Source organism: Gracilinanus agilis, chromosome 5, assembly GCF_016433145.1.
Source record: "Gracilinanus agilis isolate LMUSP501 chromosome 5, AgileGrace, whole genome shotgun sequence".
Lineage (NCBI taxonomy): Eukaryota > Metazoa > Chordata > Mammalia > Didelphimorphia > Didelphidae > Gracilinanus > Gracilinanus agilis.
Window position 1 is genome coordinate 310057688 of NC_058134.1, and position 22970 is coordinate 310080657.

Genomic DNA, 22970 nt, shown 5'->3' on the forward strand with positions numbered 1-22970 from the left:
ATCACACTGATTTCAGTTATTACACGCTTGAGGTAAAGGCTATCTGCCTCTGCGGACACATGGGTGTCCATGGGTGTCCTGTTTGTCTCTAGCACAATTATACCTTCAGGAACAATGTTTTAATCCATCCAAGGCTCTCTACTGTTTTGCTGCTCTTAATTTGGCACCACACACTACCACAACTTCCCCAAGGTGTGCCCTGTTCCAGGCAGTCAGACAATGAGAATTTATCAAGTACCAACTGGTGCCAGGCACTGAGCTAAGAACTGGGGATAGAAGAAGGCATAACAACTGTAGTAACGACTAGGAAAGGCTTCCCCTAGGAAGCAGGATCTTAGCTGGAACTTGGAGGAAGACAGGAAGTAGAGGCGAGGGAGAACATTGCAGAAGACAAAGTGTTTTGTGTGAGACCAGTGTCACTGGGGATCAGAGTATTGGGGAAGGTGGGGTGAGAGGGTCAATATATAAAACTAGAAATAGGGAGCAGGGTGGGAAAGGGAGGTTTTGAAGGACTTTGGACACCAGAGGATTTTATATTTGATCCTTGAGAAAATGGGGAGCCCCTGGAGTTTGGTGAGGGGGTGGGGTACAGGGTTGACATGGTGACAGGCAGAACAACCTGCAGGCTACTGTGATGATCCAGATGTTGAGGGGATGAGGTGGTAGATAGTAATAGAGACCAGAGAGGGCATATCTGTATGATATTGGTATCAAGGATAACCAGGCTGTAAGCCTGTGGGCTACTTGCCCCCCAACAATCAGAATCAGATCAGAAACTTCAGCACAGAGAGGGAGCTCTGCATCTTTGAGATCATCAGGGAATAATCTCGAAGAGAACAGGGCCCAGGGCTGCTTTTGCACCAAGAGTTGGGCTAAACCCAGGCAGACTGCCTTCCCTCCCTCATTCAGAGCTGCCCAGGCTCTTCAATGTCTTTTTTTTTTTTTTTTTTTTTAAACCCTTACCTTCCATCTTGGAGTCAATTGACTCCAAGGCAGAAGAGTGGTAAGGGTAGGCAATGGAGGTCAAGTGACCTGCCCAAGGTCACACAGCTGGGAAGTGTCTGAGGCCAGATTTGAACCCAGGACCTCCCAGTCTTTAGGCCTGGCTCTCAATCCACTGAGCTACCTAGCTGCCACTTTCTTAATTTCTATCTCACCTTTGTTCAAATTGTTCAGTTCTCAAGGAATTTAGATCCAAAGGGCTGAAGAGATATAGATTAATTAACAAGGATGGGAAAAGCAAGTCAAAGTTTTCTGGGAACAGGGAAGGCATGGTCCATGTCTGAAGACAGCAGGGAGCAGACAAGAGGATAACAGAGGGGGAGGAGGCAGGATGCATGGAGAGGGTTTGGCTTAGTAGGAGTCATGTTGTGGCATCTGGATGATACAGCAAAAGGAGTGAGCGGCTTTCATATTTCCTCCAGAATGAGGCAAGATCCTTGGGAGAGAACACCATGGGAGATCCAAGGAGAGATGGAAATATGTGAAAGAATGGCTCTGAGACAGCATATTAAGGAGGTAGGCAGCCCAGTAGAAACTGTGTAACACCAATTTTCAGGGATCTAGTGATTTTCTCCACCTTAGATTAGAGGAGTTGTGGCAGGGGAATTGGGGAGGGAAGAGAAGGTAGAGAGTGGGGGAATGATCCAAAAATAGGGCAAGATTGGTAATCTAAGTGAAGGCTTGAGGACAAAGGAGTGTAAATAGTGCAGGGATGATGAGAGAAGAGAGGATTAGAGGGATAGGAATGGCAGAAAGGTGGGAAAGCCAACAGACTGGAATGGCAGATTTCATGAATACAAAAGGGGTCCATTTGTGGGGGACAACAGGATCATAAGAATGACCGTCTTAGTAGGTGCCCAAGGGGGAGTGGAAGAGTAGAGGAGATTAGGAGGTTGAGAACCTGAGAGGAGGTTTGGGTGGATGAGAGACTACTGGTGTGTATCCTAAGGTCTCCTAATATGAGGAGGAAGGAATGACATAGAGGGCAACAGACAACAACTACCAGGATTTTGATTAGGTGGGTAGATAGACTTCCAAAAACCACAGAGATGGGGGTGGGGGACCCCAAAGTGATCACTAAGTTAAAGTGGGAATGAGTGAGGGCATCCAGGGAGACTGAGTCATCAGAAGGGAACCAGTCTTACTGAGAACCAAAAGGTGGAAAAAGCAGGAAGCCAGTTTGCTGCTTAGAATAGGTGGCATTTAGAGTTCTTGATGTTGTTGTTGGGACTTTATTGGTGGTAAGAGGGGAGGCAAATAAAGAATCAGGAGATGGCAAATGAAGTTTGGCTGATGATCATGTAGAAGTTATAACCAGGTGGGAGTTTGTTAATCATTAATGAAAAATTCAAAGAGATTTTCCAAGTTATGGTATTAACACCTAAGAAAGGAGTTCTTTCAGAGCTTTGCATTCCAAATTTGGGCAAGAAGAGAAGAGCTTGGAACCAAGAGATTGCTAATAATTTCCTTCCCCAAGACAGGAGACCAGGGAGGAAACTTGATGGAATGGAGCAGGTGACTTCTCTTGGTTTCCCTCTGGAGACTGGAGTTCAGGCAGGACACTGAAGAGCAAGGTGGAAGGTCCACCCATCTTTACTCTTCCTGCTGCTACCCAGAGGTTCTTTCTTCACTGGATCCTTTACCAAAGAGAGGCCACATGCCCGTGGTCTCTACAACCCTAAAGTGCTTTTACTAAATTCTCTACCACTTTTCCTTTCCTGATCCAATTTCTTGAAAAAGCTGTCAATTATATCCTCCATCTCAACTGAATCTGGTCCCAAACCTTACCCCTCTACTGGGATGATTCTTTCAATGGTTACTCATTAATTTTTAATTAATATGTATAATTGATAATTTTACCTAATCTGTGTAATAATTAATAACGATTTTAATCATAACTAATATGATTTGCCAAATCATAGAATCTCAGAACTGGAAAAGACCTCTAGGCAGGTCTAATCCCAACAGATGCCTAAACAGGAATCCCTTCTATCCTGACAAATTAGATATTACACTATTGCTCTTTCTCCTGTGAGCCTGAATGCGAGAGGTAGCCAAGTTCCTGTCAGGCCAGCTCTAACCTTCTCTAATACAGAGAAGAGCCCAAACTCCCCCATTACTCCTACTTCTACCCTCTAGGACAGAGGTTCTTAACTTGGGGATGGCAAACTTGTTTTACTATTCTGATAACTTCAGTATAACAGATCTCCATAGTAATCCCACAGTTTTTATTTTATGCATTTAAAAACCCCACAATTCTCAGAAGAGTCCCTAAACTTCACCAGCCAGCCAGATGGGTTCCAACAAAAAAGAGAGTTTGAGAAGCCTGCTCTGGGACCTTGAAGAACTGAATTCCACATCAAAGTCTGAAGGCTTTAGATAATTCTGCATCCTTAATTACTATCAACATGTTACCCTTACAGGTCAGAGCAGGCACTTTTTTTTTTTTTAACCCTTACTTTCTGTCTTAGAATCAATACTATGTATTGGTTCCAAGGCAGAACAGTGGTAAGGGCTAGGTAATGGGGGTCAAGTGACTTGCCCAGGTCACATAAAGCCAGATTTGAAACTTGTCTCTAGGTCTGGCTCTCAATCCACTGAGCCACCACCCAGCTGCCCCCTACATTTACCACTTTTCATTATCACACAAACTTTTCTAGCTACAGCTCTCTCATCCTGAGTCAGTCACAATCTATCTCCCCGGGCCTCAAGTTTCCTCATCCGTAATGTAAGGACCAGACCAGATGACCTCTGGGGTCCTTCTAAACAAGATCTAGGTAGGTCCTGACCCTTGTACTTCAGCAGTTAACTCTCCCTCACTTTTGGGTCCCTGATCAAATATGCTGAACACTACCCAGGGCCAAGCAGAGCACCCTTTTCCCTAAAGACAGGCTCACCCACCCCTGACCCCCTCCCCTTCTCCTGTCTAACATGCACAACTACACTTTGGGTCTGATTGTTGGAGCGGTTCCAAATCTATGTACGTTATGTAGTCCATATTTCTCCATTTTTTACATCAGGGTAGCATGGAAAGTTGTTAAATAACTTACTCAAATCCAGGCTTGTTTCTTCTCTAACACTTTATACTATTCTAGAAATCTTGTCCAAAAGGGTTAATGAGGTTGATCTGGCATATCACTATTGATTCTAGTGACCTCTGCAAACTCCCAACATTTTAGAATCCAGGTCAAGCTCCCTAGCAGGAAGGTGATTCCTTTTTGGCCTTATGAATGAACATCTGGAGAGTGTGAAATGATGACTGTCATATCTGAATGGCTCTGGTTTAGGAGGGAGGGAGTAAATTAGGCAACGCTCAACTTTGTGCTTATTGAGAGCTTTCCCCCACAATCATTTATAAAGTGTTCCAGGGAGGCCAGGAGACTGGCACTTCTGGTTTCCAAAGAGACTGGAGGGAGGTGAGGAAGAGGAGGAAGAGGGCAGAGACTGCAAGGTTCAGCATGGCATTCTATAAGCAAATCTGAAGAGCAAACTCTTCAAGAGTTTCAAGAAAGAAAAAAGAGCCCCTGAAGAAGAGATGGGTAGCCTCTGCCCTCCAGTGACTTGAATTGCAAACATGGATACCCAAGAAATAGAAAAAGGTCATTGGGGGGAGAGACAGTAGCAGTAATAGAAATATAGGAGTGGAGTCTGAACTGAGTTTTAAGAGAAACCAAGGATTTAAATAAAAAAGAGCATAAACTTTCTCTCCCTTTGCCCCCTTACCCCTCCTCTTCCCCAAACAATGAAGGAGGAAAGGAGAAAACCCATTCTAGAAGGTAGTGAGGAGAGGAGCGGGACCCTCCAGAATAAAGGCCAAGTGATAATATCAAGAATATGGAAATAGGTGGCCTTAATCAATGGCACATGTGAAACCCAGTGGAATTGCTTGTTGGCTGTGGGAGGAGGGGAGGGAAAGAACATGAATCATGGAACCATGGAAAAATACTCTAAATTAAATAAAAATTTTCAGATGGAAAAAAAAAAAAAAAAGGGCCAGGTGAGTTGGACTGTAGATAGAGGAAAAATGAAGGGGAAATGGGTTGGGTAGTGGTAAAGGACTTGAAATGGCCACGAGAGGAGTTTATTATTTATCCTAGATATAGTAGGGAGCTACTAGAGTTTACTGAGCAGAGAAGTGGCAAGGTCAGATCTGTTTTAGGAATATTTATTTGATGCTGTCAAGAGGATGGCCTGGCAGGGAAAGATGAGGCAACCTGAAGAAACAATTAGTATGCTTCTTGCAGTAATTCAGGTAAGAAATAAGGAGGCTCTAACAAGAGGGATTCTGATACTGCTTTTCTGTGCACATCCTTGGATACAGTGGTTCTTTCAATCTTTGCTCCTGTTTCCTGTGCATCATAGTGGATTGAGAGCCAGGCCTAGAGATGGGAGAGGTCCTGGGTTCAAATAAGGTCTCAAGACACATCCTAACTGTGTGACCCTGGGCAGGTCATTTGACCCCCATTGCCTAGCCCTTACTGCTCTTCCACCTTGGAACCAATACACAGTAATGATTCTAAGCTGGAAGGTAAGAGCTTAAAAAAAAAGGGAAGAAATGTTTGGTCTTTATTTTTATTTAAAGAATTCCATTCAAGGGTTTTCCCCAGGTCTTTAGGATTTCTTTTACAATTTGAGGTCACCAATTGATTAAAAGTTAGTTAGGAAGCTAGTTTCCCCATCATTTCCTCTATCTTTGATTCCCATTCACTCAGTGGCCTTTGCTGCCCTCATTCTCCAAGGTCAATCTCCCCTTTCTTTTCTTGGGTTTCTGAGACTGTTGGCCCCTAGTTCAAGACTCTCCAACCACTTTTCTTTCTTTCTTTTTTTAAAACCCTCACCTTCTGTCCTTGGAATCAATACTGTGTGTGTTGGTTGCAAGGCAGAAGAGCGGGAAGGGCTAGGCAATGGGGGTTAAGTGACTTGCCCAGAGTCACAGTTAGAAAGTGTTTGGGGCCAGATTGGAATCAACAACCTCCAGTCTCCAGGTCTGGTTCTCGTCCCACAGAGCCCCCTAGCTGCCCCCTTCTCTGACCAAGTCTGACAGATCAGATCTCCTAAATCTGTCACAGGGTACAATTGTCTTAAATATCAGGCTTTAGTCCCTCCTCCCTCCCATAACAATAGCCTTTGTTCCCACTACACAAATGACTCCCAAATCTCTTCTGGAACAAGTGCCATACCCACATGCCCACCTGAGCTGGCTCCCAATCTCCATTTGTCCTTCTCCTCAGTGTAGCTTAAAATCAATTTCTTGTATGCATAAAAAGTTGGGAAACATTGTTCATTCCGTTTCCCCCAAACCTGGGTTATTTAAACAGCAGCAAACCAGATTTCCTTTTTGGCAGTTTAGAGCTACTGAGAGTTGTGAACATTTCTTCGTTTTCACATACATTTTTAAACTATTGGAGACTATTCCATTTGCAATGGGATCTGCTGAAGCAGTTAAAAGTTACTAAGATAACGAGGACCAATAGAGCTCTCAATTCACTGGGAAATGCCAACCTGTTCACCACTCAATGTTTTGCCAATGCTCCTAAGCAGAAAATGGGATGAGCCGGAGTTTCAAAGTTTCCTATTTTGCCCAGTGTGGGCTCAGAAGAGAAGCTTACAAGCACAGCATCACTGCCTGGGATGTCTCAGGAAGGCTATGAAATGGCCAAAACCACCAAGAAAACCAGTCTCTATAAAAGTGACTAGTTGGCACCAATTCACAGGGAAGAAGACTACATGCACACATAAAGAACTAAGTCAGTTTGCTCCTGGTAGGGAATGCTGAGGCTTTGGCCATTTGTAAGTTAAAAAATAAGTTACTGAGGCAGTCGGGTGGGGTAATGAATAGAGTGGGGCTCTCGGAGGCAGGAAGAACCTGAGTTCAAATCCAGCAGCTGCTACGTACCAGCTGTGTGACCCTAGGCAAGTCATTTGCCTCCAGAAAAAGTTATGGGGCAAGCTAGGTGCTCAGTAGAGAGAAAGAGCCAGGCTTTGAGATCTGGGAGGTCCTGGGTTCAAATTTAGCCACAGACATTTCCTAGCTGTTATGATCCTGAGCAAATTGCTTAGCCCTTACTGCTCTCTTCTATCTTGGAGCCAATACACAGTATTCTTTCTAAGACAGAAGATAGGGAGGTAGGGAGAGTGAATGGGAAGGAAGAATTTGGAGAAGCACAGGAAGAGCATCCAACAGATGTCAAATGAATTAAGAAGAATCTGGAAAACTTCCAAACCATGAGTGACAAGAATAACAATGCTGGGCAATACTAATACTAATAACCTAGTCTGGACCCAGAGAAGAGATACAACTGCCATAGTGAGGAACTCATCAAGCCTTTCTCATCAAGTAATAAGTAGTTTTGCTGAACTGCCTTTTTTCTATCTCCATTTTCCAGGGCAAAGTTTTCAGAAGACTGGAAAATTCTAGTACCTCATTAAACATGGAGGAGCAGGAAAGGAACAAGCAAGCTTAGGGAGAGCTTGGTGAGAAAGTCAACCACACTGAGATTATCCCCAAAAGGCAAAACTGGAAGACAACAGTAATGAAAGATTTGTTTGTTGAGATGTTTGTGACCATTTGGAGAGACAACTCTGAGTTAGCAGAAATGGCACAAAAGCCTAGAAGAGTAGCTAAACTAGACTAAATGTACACTGGGACTGGTTGATAATGCAAAGGGACAACAACGCCCCCCCCCCGCCCCTGTCGTTGTTTTAACGCCCAAGAAAAATGGAGGAAATATCAGTAATTACAAACTTTACTCAGGTTTATAATTTGGTTTTTAAAATATGATGGGATTAAAGACAGGCATTCATAAGTGACTACATCTACATAAGTTAACAAAAGAAATACATATAAAACCTCTCTTTTTGACTACTACCAAAAAAACACATTTGTTCCAGCATCAAAATGCCGCTTTAAAATGTCTCCTGAGCATTATTAGCTAAAATCCTTAAGGATTCCCTAACAGATGAGTAACAGAGCATCATTCACTGACCCTCTGACTATAAGTATCAAATGAGAGTCAAAACAAGAGACGGAGGAGGCCCCTGGAAGCTTTTGGGAACCATGTTTCTTTTTTTTTTAACCCTTGTACTTCCGTATGTATTGTCTCATAGGTGGAAGATTGGTAAGGGTGGGCCATGGGGGTCAAGTGACTTGCCCAGGGTCACACAGCTGGGAAGTGGCTGAGGCCGGGTTTTGAACCTAGGACCTCCTGGTCTCTAGGCCTGACTCTCACTCCACTGAGCTACCCAGCTGCCCCTCCCCCCCCCCCCCCCCCCCGGAACCATGTTTCAACGGGGAAAAAAGGATTCCCTATTTTTGGTAGAGGACATCCTCATGCTGAATGCATCAACCTCTGAGATAACGCACTCTCATCACACAAGAGTCCAACTTCACTAAGACTCAATCACACTGGACAAATGGCCAAGCCTAGACAGCCCTACACAGTAGGGGGGGACCTGATAGAACATGGAAAACCAGGTTGTGATCAAGGAGCTCAAGAGCTTAAAACAAGCAGTTAGCATTGACTCTAACTCCAACTAACAGCAGTTCGGACTGTTAGTCTGCAGGTCTCACTGCCCCCAACTCCAGGGAAGACTAAACAAGACAAATCAGGGTTATTAATAGATTAGAAATGAAAGCAACAAGTTGTTTTTAATTGAAAGGAAGAAGTCAAGAAGATTTTAAATTGCTGAAAGTTATTCTAAACTTTCCCCTCTATGCACATTAAGCAGCAGACAAGAAATTGGTCTAAACAGTCAGGGCATTATAATCCTCCTGTGGTGCCCCTCAAAGACCACCACACACTCAGCATTAGGTATAGATAAGCTCAGGAACTGTTCCTCTCAGACCATCCTAAATAAGAAGTGGTCCGGAAGATTAATTTTCTGAACCTGAAACTCACAGCTTTTTAGCACCAAGATTCTGTGATGGAGCTAGATGGTTCTGAGCATTGGAACAACATCCCTCACTATCAAAACACTGCAGCGGCCCTAACGAGTAACAGAGAATTAGGTGTTAACTGGGAAAATAATAACATATCTTTGAGACTCACCATGGGCATAAGCATCATCCTATCCAGTGATGACCAAACAAGAAGTACCAGTAAGGAAAATCGGTCAGGATTTGTCCTGCTGACCAGGAACTGAAATAAACACCTTTTGGTTCTGGGGTCCCCCGTGGAAGATCTATAATGGCCCGTGCCCAAATACCTTAACTGGAGATAGGGCATGCCAATACATTTCCCAAACAATGGCAATATCCAGATCAACCCAGGAAGTAACCTGGGCCTTAACACATCTTACTGTGGTAGTTTAAAACCTGATCACCAGTTAAAAAACATACCAACACACACTCAAACACAGGGGTTTGCTCAGTGTGAACTCCATTTGTTGAATGATCTAAGATATTCCTAACATTAATATACTAAATTCCCTCCATTTTTACAAAATCATAAGCAGAGAGTTTTTAATAGAAATTACATAATCTAAGTGTAATCAACAAAATAATTTGGAAATATGCCCAGCTGCCTTCCATTCTATCATTTCACTGTTAAAGAAGAAAAGAAATATTACTCTACTAGCTTGCTTTTGGTAATAGAAGTAGAAGAGGAGGCGGCCAAAATAATGGTTCAGATTGGGCTATTTTCAGTTTTGCCCTAGCTGACAAGACTTCAAGTAAAAACATATAGTCATCTTGCTATCTCCAAAATGGTAACATATTTACTTAAAACTCTGGCAGAGAGGGCTGGGCTAGCTCAGGCAGTGAACTGCCCCCCCTCCCCCGCCCCCAATTCTCTTGGCCACTTAAGCAGAGGAATAACACAAGGAGTTTCTCTCCTCACATCATTCCTCCTCTCCCTACTGAAAAATTGCCATAATCTTCATAGTATCCCTATGTTATGTGGTGAAGGGGTGATGGTAGTGGAAGAGATCAGGTACCTGATGCCTAGAGAAGGTAAGTGATCAAAAATAAACTTTCTAGCTACTCTAGTGGTCACTAGGTCATTTTTTAAAACCCTGCCTCGCTTCCGTCTTAGATTCACTACTAAGGGTAGCTGGGTAGCTCAGTGGAGCCAGGTCTAGAGACAGGAGATCCTGGGTTCAAATGAGACCTCAGACACTTCCTAGCTAGTCACCCTGGGCCAGTCACTTAGACCCCATTACCACTAGCCCTTACCACTCTTCTGCCTTGGAACCAATGAGTAGTGGAAGGTCAGGGTTCAAAAAAAAAAAAAAAATCAATACTAAGTATCAAGAAGAGCAGTAAGGGCTAGGCAAACGACATTAAGTGATTTACCCAGGGTCTCATTGCTAGAAAGTCTGAGGACATATTTGAACCCAGGACCTGAGCTACCTAGATGCCCCCGTCACTAAATCATTTTGTTCAGAGAGAAAATAATACACAGACAAATCCACATGTTGATATGGTCAGGAAGACCAGAAACACTAACATATGGAAAGTAATGAGAATGCTACAATATTAAATTCCAGAAAACAAGGAGAAAGATAGACCTCCAGAAAAGACTTAGAAGGGGTATCAACAAGATAATGAGGTGGCACAGAGGATAAGGCAGGACATGGAAGTTTAAATCCTGCCTTGGGCTCTTTAGTTGTGGCTGAGCTTAACTAACTCCCACCCTCAGTTTCCACATCTGAAAAATGCAGAATTAACTCCTATCTCACAGGGTTGTTGTTAGTAAATAAGACAATATGTAAAGCAGTTTGCAAACCTAAAGACACTTTGAAATGCTAGCTAATAGGAATGCAGAAATGTCAGAATACTGAGATGGCCTAAAAATAAAGAAGATATAAAATGTAGGAAAATGGTTGGGATGCATCTCGGCACTGTGTACTGTGAACACAAAGTCAAGAATGGATCCCAATTTTTAAATACAACTCAAAACAGTCCACCACTTTGCACAATTTTAGCGTGAAATTCCAGGCTGAGTTTGGAGATACCGTCCTAGATGCTGGGGGTGCCACCTCTCTACACACACATTGTGAAGTGGCTCAAGAGGGGTCTCACCTCAGGTCTAGTTACCAGAAGTGGATGGAAGGTAGGTGAAACCCCTGTGGTGGGAGCCTTCTTACTGCCTCTTCTCCAAACCTAAGAGAAATTCAAGGCTAGCTAGAGGCTCTAGCAGATGGTTCTGTCAGGGCTTGGTCTTCCCTCACCTGAAAGTTTCCCAAAAGGTACCATAATGCTCCACACCAAAGTTCTTCCAACTTCCCAGGTGGCGTACCTCAGATCCTGGCTAACCGTGCACAGCATCTCCCAAACTTGCTTGTTCACTAATACCAATTTCCTTTCTTCCTTACTTTGGGTGGGGAAGCGGACTGCCTTCTGACTGGTTTTTTCATCTTGGGGAAGATTGGACATTTTAAAGTTTGTCTCCATAAAATGATGACAGAGAATGGGAAGGGGAGATAAGATCGTACGGCTCCTAGGGGCGGCCAAGGACCAGGTCATAGAGTTTAAGAATCCTACTAGAGAAACTAGGGATAGCTGTCTTTTACATTTACACTGCCTTACTTATCAGTATTATAATTTAACAAGACTATTTACATTCTTGGCAATAACTGGCTTCATAGAAAAAATCCAGACAGGTAAAATCATGCAATTTACCATTTAGCAATACTTTCCAAACTTCAAGCAAAATTATTTTAGACCATTTCAGATGAGGTTTAAAAAAAATATATCCAAGGCAAGCTGCTTCCCATCACCCATAAAAATTTAGCAGATAACTAAATTCTGCTCCAAGAGTAAGAAGGAAACATTAAACCAAAATGGTGACTGCTTTGTAGGACGACCCACTGTACCTTGTAAACTCCAGTGGGCTCAAACCCCATTCCACCAACCCCAATTTTCCCAATTCTCACCTAACATAGGACCAAAACACTTTCGGATTCAACCAAGATGGGAAAGAAGATTTGAACATGAAATAGCCTCTTGTTAATAGTTAGTCTCCATTCTATTCATCTCCACATCTTAAGGTACAAGGTTTGTTCCTCAATCCCATTCCAAAACCTTCCCCAGCTCCCTAGTGCTTCTAGGATCAATTACAAAACCCAACTTGAGAGCAAGATATGTAAAACTATCCTCAAATAAAATTTCACAAACTAAATGCTATACCCAACCTTCTGCATATTCCCAGTCAGCAATCTACTGCAGCCCCATTATACATTCCCATCACACCTCCTTCCTCCCTCCCTCCTCACTGGAATGTTCTGGATTTCCCTTTCACTTATCTTCTACTGCCTTACATCTACTTATCTATATGGATGTTTTTATCCTTCCCACCACACTCTCTCCCTCCTCAAATGATTTTCTAGCCTGGGAAGTTAGCCGGCCAGCCTGGGGGTGAGTCAGAGAGGTCTGTCTGTTGGCCCACTACATTTCTGTACTGAGAGCTTCTGATTTTACCTCACCTACATTTTCGGATGTTCTTCTCCATCCCCAGGAGCCAACATTCCTGGCAATATTCCATAGCGTCCAGGCCCCCAGAGATCTACAACTGGAAAGGACTGCTCCCACCTTTGTGAGCTGAGGAGACCTGCCCAAGTTCCTCGAAGCAGGCAGTGAGTGACCAGGGAACTGGCCTGCTCCCCTGGCACTTGCCCTGCTGCTTTTAGTCTCTTCTATGGGCCAAGGTGGGCCATTGGGAGTTCATGGTGTTGCTTCTTTCCCCTCATTCTTTCTGTTTCTGTATCAATGTCCATTTATTGATCTGCTCTAAGAAGGCAGGACTGGACTGACACCTACATAGTTTGATACTTGCAATGAATATGTTGGGCTTTTGGTTTAAAAAAAAATTTTTTTAGGCAAGAAATTGGAGAAAGGCAACTGGCAGGAGGGAGCATTCATAAATGACTGTTAAAAGGTTAAATGCAATGATGTGGGCCCCCCCCCACAACTTTCAACTGCTGACCACTCCCCTTCTTTTATCCCTCACATCCAAACTGTTGCCCCAGTCCTGAATGTCTCCTGAAGGGTCTTCATGCCTCAAGTTATCCATTACGTGCAGGATTGATCAAAATCCAAGCCCTTCCTAATCTGGGCCCCTTGCCAGCTTTCCAGCCTTGTTACAGGTCTCCCCCCTGACATGTTCTCTTTAACCCATAGACAGCCTCCTGGCTGTTCCACAGACAGTCACTCTGGTTGCCTCCCATGCATAGACCACTCATCCTCCTTAGCTACTGACCTTCCTGGCTTCCCAACTGAAATCCTGTCCCCAAGCCCTCTGAATTCTGGCCTACTTATTCTGCAGATTGCTAGCTTTGTCTCCCTGATTAAATTATAAGTTCCTCGAGGACAGGGACTGGCTTTTGATCCCTGACCTCTGGCATTTGATTAACTCTCTTTCCACACCTCAATACTCCCTGTTAGATTGAGTCCCCTTCTCTGGCTTCAATAAATCTACTCATTTCCATTCACTAGGTTTTATCTGACCGGCCTAACCCAAGTCCTACCCTTCTCCCCTGCCCATAATTATATCCTGTCATTTCCTAGAACTAAGGCCCCTATAGACAATCAAATGCAATCATGCAGCTAAAGCAATCTGCAAACCTTAAAGCTTAACTCCTTATTAGTGGGCATAGAGTAAAAATTGGGAAGAGAGGCCAGGACTTAAAACCAGGAAAACCCGAGTGATCCCAGCTGGGCAAGTCAAGTCTGGTCTCAGTGCTCTGAAAATACAAGAAAAAATACAAAAGCTGGGTGATCCTGGGCAAGTCACTTACCCCCAACTGCCTAGCCCTTCCTGCCTTGGGACTGATACACAGTAGTGATTCTAGGACAGAAGGTAAAGGTTAAAAATAATAATACAAGAATAGATCTGGTCCTACCGTAGCCTACAATTACAGTGACAACCCCACTTGGGGCCCCTCCCTTGCAGAGACACTTCTACATTCAGCCATGTCTTCCTTCCACAGATCTGGCCTGAATTTTCTGCCTAACCCCTTCTCTCTCCCTATTCCAACCTATTTTACACCAAACTGCCAGAACAACCACCTTCCAAAATACAAATAGCACCACATTGTTTTCCAGCCCTACTAGGGAGGGCTACAAAATCTCATTAAAGGTCCCCTAGACAACCTCTTATCCTCCCCCCAACCTGGCAGGACCCAATCCTTGACTTGCAGAATCCTATTTCTTCTAGCCAGTTCTGCTCTGAACTAGACCAAAGGGCCTTAGCTTTCCTTACAACTCACTCCAACCCAAGCTCCCCCTCCAGGCTATCCTATTCTTAAGGACCAGATTAGAATGTTATCTTATTGGTAGGAATTTTCCCACAATATATTCAAAATATCCACAAGCATGCAAAATGCTTCAACTCACTAATCGGAGAAAAGCAAATCATATACAGATTTCACCTCATCTCATCAAACTGATAAAGATGCTAAAAGTTGAAGAGGAAGGCCATTCAGTGCTGCTGGTGAAGCTATAAACTGTCTTACAATGACAAACATGTTGAAAATCAATTTCAAAATTACTGAAGAAAAGGCACTCAACAGTCCACAACCTTTGAAAAGAAGAGCTCCTCTAACTACCTATGGCCCTCCTGGCCCTGCTGTCCCCCAGCCCCATTTCCCTGGTTCTCAATAAGAAAGGGACCGTATACCAAAATAATCATGGGGACCTAAGAAGGCAGCCCAGAAAACAGCTCGCCAAAGTCTGGTATAGTTATAAAAGAAAATTGATAGTCAATGAAGACCTAAAGAAATGTAGGAAGACAGGAAGTGAATAAGCAGAATCCAAATAGCAATATACACAATGACTATAATAATGTAAATGAAAAGGCACCTGAGGTGTGGTTAGAGTAGATGCTAAACATTGGCCAAAGAAGACAGAAGCAGGTTTCCTTCCTCTGGACAGAGCTTTGGGAGCTCTGAGGTTATCCAGGTCTTTTTGGTTTGAACAAAGGACCAAGGGCTAAGGGTGGGAGGGAGAGGCATCAATACAACTTTTAAAAAGCTCAAGATTTCACAGCAAGAGGATTTACATTCCCATCCTAGTTCTGCCAGTCTGCCAAAATCACTTTCTACAATTCAAGTCTTTCCTTCCTATGCTGGCAACTGCATTTCTCTCTACCCATCATTACCTCTGTTAAACAATAATTCACTTCCCCACAACATCTACAATGAGAGTGCAAGTATTGGCTCCATTTGATGGATGAAAGGAGTCTCAGGGAGTGCAAATGACTCGCTCAAGATCCTACAGGTTGAATCAGAGCCAGGATTCAGCACAAGTGTCTCCAGTCTCCAAGCCGGACCCTTCTCTCACCACTGCTTCTCCATTCTTGGACACATACCTGTCCAGTGCTTCGGACAGATCTGGACAAGAAAAGAAGGGGAGGACCTGGCCAGATTTCTCAGTTTCTTGAGAAATGTTTGTTTCAATCACTCCTGTGACATATATATACATATACAAAGTATTCTGTCGGTTTGTTTCAAAGTCAGGGGTCCTTCTCCCCACCCCCCAACAGAAACATGCAGGAGGGAAATTGGCCAGCCACTCAAGGCATGTGTGTGCTGTACATTTTCCACACTCCCTTTGACTCTACATTCTGAAGCACTGGCGTGGCTGGCGTGCCGCTCCCTAGGGCTGGCCCTCGCAGCAGCACAGTGGCCAGCACTGAGGAGACCCAAAGACTACTGATTTTCACTGAATGTCCTTTACACAGGACACACAAAAAATGGCCTTCATTTTTTGACAGTTGATTTCATTAGGATGAGGGTCACTCATACAATTCGAATTTCCAAAGTCTTCAAGTAGGAAACTCAAAAACTTTGAGGCTGTTTTAATAAAACAAGCACTGCTGAATTTCTAGTCCCTGTGGGGTGTCTAGCAGAACCACACCTGAATTGTTTTTATAAATACACCACAAATGGGCACTTTACACCCCGCCTGCCTTTCCCCTCTTTTCTTCTTTCTTTCCCTCTTCCTTGTGTGTCCTGTTCACAGCCTCCTGGCACCACTGTACAGTGAGTGATTGGAAGGCCCCTGGTTTCTACTCTACTTTTCCATCTCCTAGACAACAAAGTGAATCAGCAGAGTCGAAGACCTAGAATTCCACCATCAGAGGGAGCACAGGCTGAACGCTGTTCATACACATATTTCCTGAGGAGCCTACTACGTGCCAGGCACTCTACCATCTGTTAATCATGCCAACAAGTTCTACTTCTAGGCTTCTACCTTCTAACTAGGGACTGCAACCATTGCAGAACATGAAAGAATTCCAATCACTCTGGGGGAAAATGTTAATGGCATCTATCACAACACCCCAGTCAATCATTTGAAAGCTCAGCAAGTTATCTGTACTTTGCAGGGTGTTTCACAGAAAAGCCCAAGGAAATGGGAAAAACATTTTGTAATGGGAAATTTGGGGTCCGGTCCTCAGATGTAAAATGAGAATAGAAACAGCACATATCTTACAGGGTTTTTATTGTGAGGATTGCATGAAATCATATTTATAAACCTTAAGGTGCTATACAAATACTAGCTATTATTAGCTACCCAAGTCTGTGTGTCTCTCCTTATCTCAACTCAAGTGGCCTTTCTCTTTGCCAAAGCAAATCCATCTCTACAGACACTAAGAGACTCCATTTCATCCACCTCCTCCAAACTGCCCCTTCTATTATACCTCCAACTAATCTTCAATCTCTCCCAATGTGCTGATTGCCTACAAACACAGATCTCCCACCCTCAAAAATACTCCTACTTGGAAAGAATCTACTTGTACAAAAATATTTCTAGAAGCTCTTTTTGTGGTGGCAAAGAACTGGAAATTGAGGGGGTGTCTATCAATTGTGGAATGGCTGAACAAAGTGCGGTATCTGATGGTGATGGAATACTACAGTGCTGTAAGGAGGATTTCAAAAAGAGCTGGGAAGATGTGCATGAACAGATGCAGAATGAAATAAGCAGAAACAGGAGAACATTGTACACACTTATAGCAATATTGTGAAATGATACACTGGGAAAGACTTGGCTCCTCTCAGCAATGCAATGTTCATATGAAGGACTTTAGGATAAAGAATGCCATCCACCTCCAAAGAACGAACTGCTGGAGTTGGACGCAGATCAAAGCAGTCCATCTTTCATTTTTATTTGAGTTTATCATTTGGGGTTTTGGTGTTATAGGAGCTTACAACAATGACCAATATGGAGGTATGGTTTGCCCAGATCAAATCTCCCATGTTGGGAAGGGAAAGGTGACAATTTGGATCTGATAAATTTGGGAAACATATGTGGAAAATTGTTATCACATGCAATCAAGAAGAGAAAATATTAAAAGATAAAAAAAAATAAAACCCCACTTGATCTATCCATCTCTTAATGCTCTTTCATTTCAGGAGATTGAGCTGTACATACTAATCCCCTTCTGTGGCTAGGACCCATAGTACATGCCTCCCCATCCTTTCCTCTCCTCTTCTGAACTCTTTAGTCCAGTTTTGGACATTGTCCTTACAAGAAAGTTGTTCTAGCCAAGATGGCCCATGACCTCTTAATCTAACAGCCTTTCTTAGTCATCCTGTCTGGACCTCTCATCTCAGCCTCTGACCCTTCTTCCTGAAGCCCAGGATTTCCTGTGACCCTGGTACCCTCTCCTGGTTCTTCTCTTCAGATCCTCCTTTCTTGGTTTCCTCTGGTGGAGGTTCATCCAGATCACACCCATTAACCAACCCCACCACCACCTCCTATTTTTTTTCTCCCTGCACTCCTGTTATTTCTCTTGGTGAACTTTGTCAGCACCAATGATCTGTCAACAATTTCCAAATCTACTTATCCAGCCTTCACCTCTTTCCTGATTTCCACTCTTGCATCTCCAAACCACCTTTTCCTCATCATTCATTCAAAGAGTCTGAAACTGACAATATCTTCTCCCACCAAAAATCCTTCTTGGTTAGGATCCTACCATCCTCCCAGGCACATCATCTGAATCAGCCATCTTCTCTTCTGAGCCTGCCACGTCCCCTGGTCCAGGCCTCTGGATGCCTGAAACAGCCTGCCAGCTGGTGGGTTTGCCTGCCTTTCAGTCTCTCCCTGCTTCAGTCCCTGCCTCCACTCGACCAAATTTATCTTTATTTTATCAGGTGATTCCCTATTCAATAAACTCCAGGAGCAACTATAAAACACTGTTGGTATTTAAAATCTTTCATAACTTGGTCCCCTCCTACCTTGGCTTATCCCACCTAACTTTCACAGTGATCTAATAACAGGAGCCTTCCTCGCTGGTTCTCGAAAGACTCATGATCTCCCCCCAACTTTGAACAATTCCACATTTTGAGGCAGCTAGGTGCTGTGAATAAGGTCTATTTTCAAGAAGTCCCAAGTTTACATATACACAGAGATGGGGATACACTGTGGCACAATTGAATGTAATGGACTTCTCTACTCACAGCAATGCAATGACCCAGGACTATTCTGAGGGTCTATCTAACACTAACACTATCTAACACTATCTACCATCCAGGGAAAGAACTGTGGGAGCAGAAACAGAAGAAAAACAACTGCTTGATCACATGGTTCGATGGGGACACGATTGGGGATGTGGACTCTAAATGATCATCCTAGTGTGCAAATATCAATAATTTGGAAATTGGTCTGGATCAATGATACATGTAAAACCCAGGGGAATTGCATGTTGGCTATGGGAGGGGAAAGAATATGAATCATGTAACCATGGGAAAATTTTCATAATAAAATGAAATTTGTGTATACAAAATTTTTTTAAATAAATTTAAAAGAAGGTCCAAGTTCAAAACCAGACTCAAATATTTCCTAGCTGTAGGACTCTGGGCAAAGGTCATCTGTCTGCCTTTTCTCAACTGTAAAATGGGAATAATAGCACCCAAATGAGATGTTTGTAAAAAACTTAGCATAGTGCCTGGTACTTAATAAATGCACCTCTCCTTCCTTTCCTTTTGGCTTCTTTCAAATCCCAGCTAAAATGTCACTTTCTACCAGAAGCCCTTCCCCACCCCCCACCCCTTAATTCCTGTGCCATCCCTCTATTGATTAGCTCCAGTTTTTCCTGTGTAAACCTTGTTTGGACACAGCATCTCCTGTTAAGACTGTGAGTTCTAGAAAAGCAGGGCCTGTTATTTGCCTTTCTGTGTATGTCCAATACACAGTGCCTAGCACACAGCAGGTGCCCAATAAATGCCTGGTTCAGAAATGCCCTTCTGAACCTATTATTTTCTTCGGTTTGTTACCTTCCTCCAATCCAAGGCATTATCTGTATTATCTCCGTTCATCTATGCTAGTGGGGCATGGAGTACTCACTCACTCTTCACAACCAATAGCCGCAAAGGAAAACTAAACATGGCTACCACACAAAGTCAAATTATTACCATCAGTCTCTGAAAATAAAGAGAGTGAGTGGCCTCTCCATTTTCTTTTGGTGCAAAGATCACCCAGCATCAGGGAGGATGGGAGAATAGTGTGGTTTCCTGGATTTGAGCAAGGAGTTCCAACTTGAAGCTTCCATGATTGAACTGCACACTAGAGTCTCTAGTGACCTGATGCCCTATGAACGTCATTTCAAACTAACTTGAAGCCTAAGGAAAAGGCTTTTTTGCTCTAGGTTTTCCCAGAGATGTGCATCAGGCACATGAATTGGACATTCATTCTTTACTCTTTACTTCATTCAGATGAAGAGGCTACTCTGAAATGGAGTGATTTTATTTGTTCGTATTAATGCGAATAGGAATGCCCTGCCATTCCCAAAAGTTGCTTATCTCCAATTCTGCTTGGAGTAATGAAAGCATTCTCCCAGAGCTAAAATAGACTCATCTTCTCCCAGTTCTAAAGGGGGAAGTTGGAAGTTCCTGATAGAAGTCTTTCAAACCGAGAAAGTAAAAACAAAACAGAAGCCCCTGGACAGATGTAAGCTAAAAAGAAAAGCCCCTAAAACCAGTTCTGAGTACCTACTATGCTCTTGACACTATCTCTGTGCTAGAAGCCAGAGCCATTCCTTCAGCGTGGGCTGGGCCAGTCAATCTGCTGACCTTTGGCATGTCAGGAACCAATGTTGGCTTTCAGTTTCTTTCTCTGTTATCATTTTCACTTGCCTGTCAAAATGCCTGGCCACCACGGGGGCCAAAGGAGCACTAGGATCAGAAGAGAGGCACTTGTAAATCACCACTAGCTCGGAGTTAGAAAAAGGCCGGGCTAACACTGAAGGAAGTTGGCTGCAAAAGTACACTGAAACTACCTGTGGGTCTGAAGGCACTGAATTTAGTGTGGGAAGCATGCACTGTCAGCAGGCAAGCTGACAAGAGTCTCCCTTTCTACCACCATCCTTTCCTTAAGCAAGGAAGGATTTTAGGAAGTTAAGATGTTAGGAAAAAGTCTCTTCGTACTCCTCCAGGGGAGAAGGGGGAGGGGGAGGGGGGCGGGAGGAGAAATACCCCCCAAAGCAAAACTGGACAAAGATAGGGCAGCTGAGGCAAAATGACAACTTCCACATGATGAGCAAAGATATGAATTCAAATACTGAGCCAACCAAATTGATACAAATAACCTGTGAGAACACCTTTTCTCCATCATCCATCCAAGTGGATCTTAAGTGGCAATGGGGGGAGGGGAGGGGGAATTCGAGACCATCTAGTCCACGGGCTATAAGTTGTTAAGGGACTTGTGGTGTGTTCTCAGGCTTTCTACTTACTCAGTCCAAGGAGTCCAGGCAAGAAGACCAGCCAACAGCGAGCATCCCAAGCAAGCAAGCAAGCCATTTTCTTTCCCGATACAGGGATGGCTATTAGCAAGTTTAGAAACACTTCCCGGAGCCTTCCTATCTCTCACACCTACTACAACTGCCTAAGGAGTCACTTGGAAAGTTATTTAGTAAAGTTGGGAGGGGAGGAGAGGGAGGGGGAGAGAGCAATCTAACAGGAAAACACTGTCTTTAGACAATAATGCCTGGAATACTGGAAGTCAATTGAAACATTTAGTCGACCCCTATTAGAGGTTACTTTGGAAACGCCGGCACTCCGGGGCAGTGAGAAGTAAATCAAAGCTAGTGCATCGCCCAAGATAAGGGGCTTGGCTCGGAGCAGGCTTCTGGAGAAAATCTTTTCCCATTCATTCCGGCCTAGAACTAGGTTATTGGAAATCTGCATTCTGGCGGGCAAAAATTCAGAATTTGGATTCTTGGGAATTCCTGAGAAGCCTCGTTGGTTTTTCTTTACAGCAAGGCCTGGAATGAGTTCCCCCAAATGAGCGGTAATTAAAAACCAGTCCCTTCCCTGGAAACGGATGAAGGGACCAAACTGCCTTCTCATAAGCCTCCGCTTACCAACCTCCCCAGCTTTACCTCAAGCAAAAGAGTCCTAAATTCGCCCCACAGATATTATTAACAGAGGCCCGGCCACGGGCTCCACGGTTTCAAAGGACACGCTTGGTGGCTTCGCAACTGGAACTAAGTCACTGAAAAATGTTTCATGGCCTCCGTCATTCTCAGTCCCCTCAGCCTTACCCTTTAAAGCCACCCCGCCCACCCCCGGGTGAGCAGAGTTCCCGAATCCCCTCCAAGTCATGTCAAATGCCCATTCTTCCCCTTGAAAATGGTGCCTATTTCCCGGGAGGCCAGAAAAATCCCCCTCCAACTTCGGAGGCTAGCAAGCAGCCCCTCTTCGCGGAATGCAGGCCCGGATTCCATCTGCTAGTGGCCCAAAGGGTCCCCATGAAATCCGTGTCTCTATTTCCTGCGGGCCGATGGCCGAGAATGCCGTGGCCCAGGTTCCCGGCCCGGCTACTCTTCCCTCACAGTGGGAGCAACAAGGTCTCCCTCCCTTACTGTCAGCCGGCCAGCCATCTTCCCCCCTCCCCCTTCGTCTTCCTAGCAGCTGCGGGCGCACAACATCGAGCAAGGAGACCCCAACTCAGCCTCGAGTGGGAGAAGACGGCCAAGAGGAAGAAGTACGTCCCGATTTCTGCATCGAGAGGCACGCGCGCGCGCGCACACACACATACACAGGCAGGCAGGCAAGCACACACACGCACGCACGGTCCAAAGCGGAATAAGCCTCGGAGAAGTGCGAAGGTTAAAGCCCCAAACATCCAACCCCTTCGGCCCCGCTATAACTTCCCGGGGCCCGAGCTCTGGAGCCGGATTTCGGGGCGGCCAGCTGCTCTCCCCTCCCGGCCAAGGGCTGCGGACATTTTGGGGTGAGCACTGACTCCCGAGACCAATCACGGAAACAAACTCCCGACTGGTTGCAGGCTTGCAGGGAGGGGAGGGAGAAGAGGAGGAAGAACAAGTAGGAAGTGGGGAAGGAGAGCGGCCCGGCTGTCCGGAGGGGGTGGGGGGGGGCGCCGCGGACTGACCTGTGCCGTCGCTGGCGGCCACCGAGAGGGCCGGGGAGGCGAGCTTGGGCCGCTTGGCGGACGGCGGTCCGGGCTCCACCACGTTCTCGGCCATGGCTGCGGGCTGCTCGGCGACGGGGCGCTGCGCTGCGCTCGGCTGCGGTCTCGGCTCTTCTCTGGCTAAGGCTCAGGCTCAGGCTCTGGCTCTGGGGCGGGCGGGCACACTCACGCACACTCACTCCGGCTCCCACGCACGCTCACGCTCACGCACGCTCCCCCCCTAGTGGCGGGGCCGGCGCTGCTCCCGGCCGCTCATCGGGGCGCAGGCGGGGCTGGGGCTGGGGCCTGCGGGGCGCCATGGGCCGGGGCCTCGTCGCCGTCCTCATCGCCGGCCCAGGCGCTCCGGGGCCAGGGTCGGGTCGGGGCCAGGGCCGCCGCCTCACATCGTGCTGCTGCTCCGGCGGCGGCTCGGGCCGAGCCGGGCCGCGCCGCGGGGCCTCCTCCGCCTCCGCCTCCTCCTCCTGGGCCTGGGCCTCGCCTCCGCCTCCTCCGGGGCCGGGCCGCGCACCCAAACAAAATGGCGGCTGTTGTTCCTCCGCGGCGCGGCGCTCGGCTGGCTAGCTGGCTGGCTGCGCGGCGCTGGCTGCGTTGCGCCCCCTCG

The 22970-nt window shown here is 45.3% G+C and overlaps 1 protein-coding gene across 1 annotated transcript in view; it reads right to left on the reverse strand.

Annotated features, from left to right (window-relative positions):
• The window catches only part of EP300 (E1A binding protein p300), an 87148-nt gene extending 64724 nt beyond the window's left edge, over nt 1–22424 (reverse strand). The window contains exon 1 of the mRNA XM_044679307.1: nt 22331–22424. Coding sequence (XP_044535242.1) covers nt 22331–22424 — 94 coding nt within the window. The remainder of the gene's footprint in view (nt 1–22330) is intronic.
• Nucleotides 22425–22970: the final 546 nt, after the last annotated feature.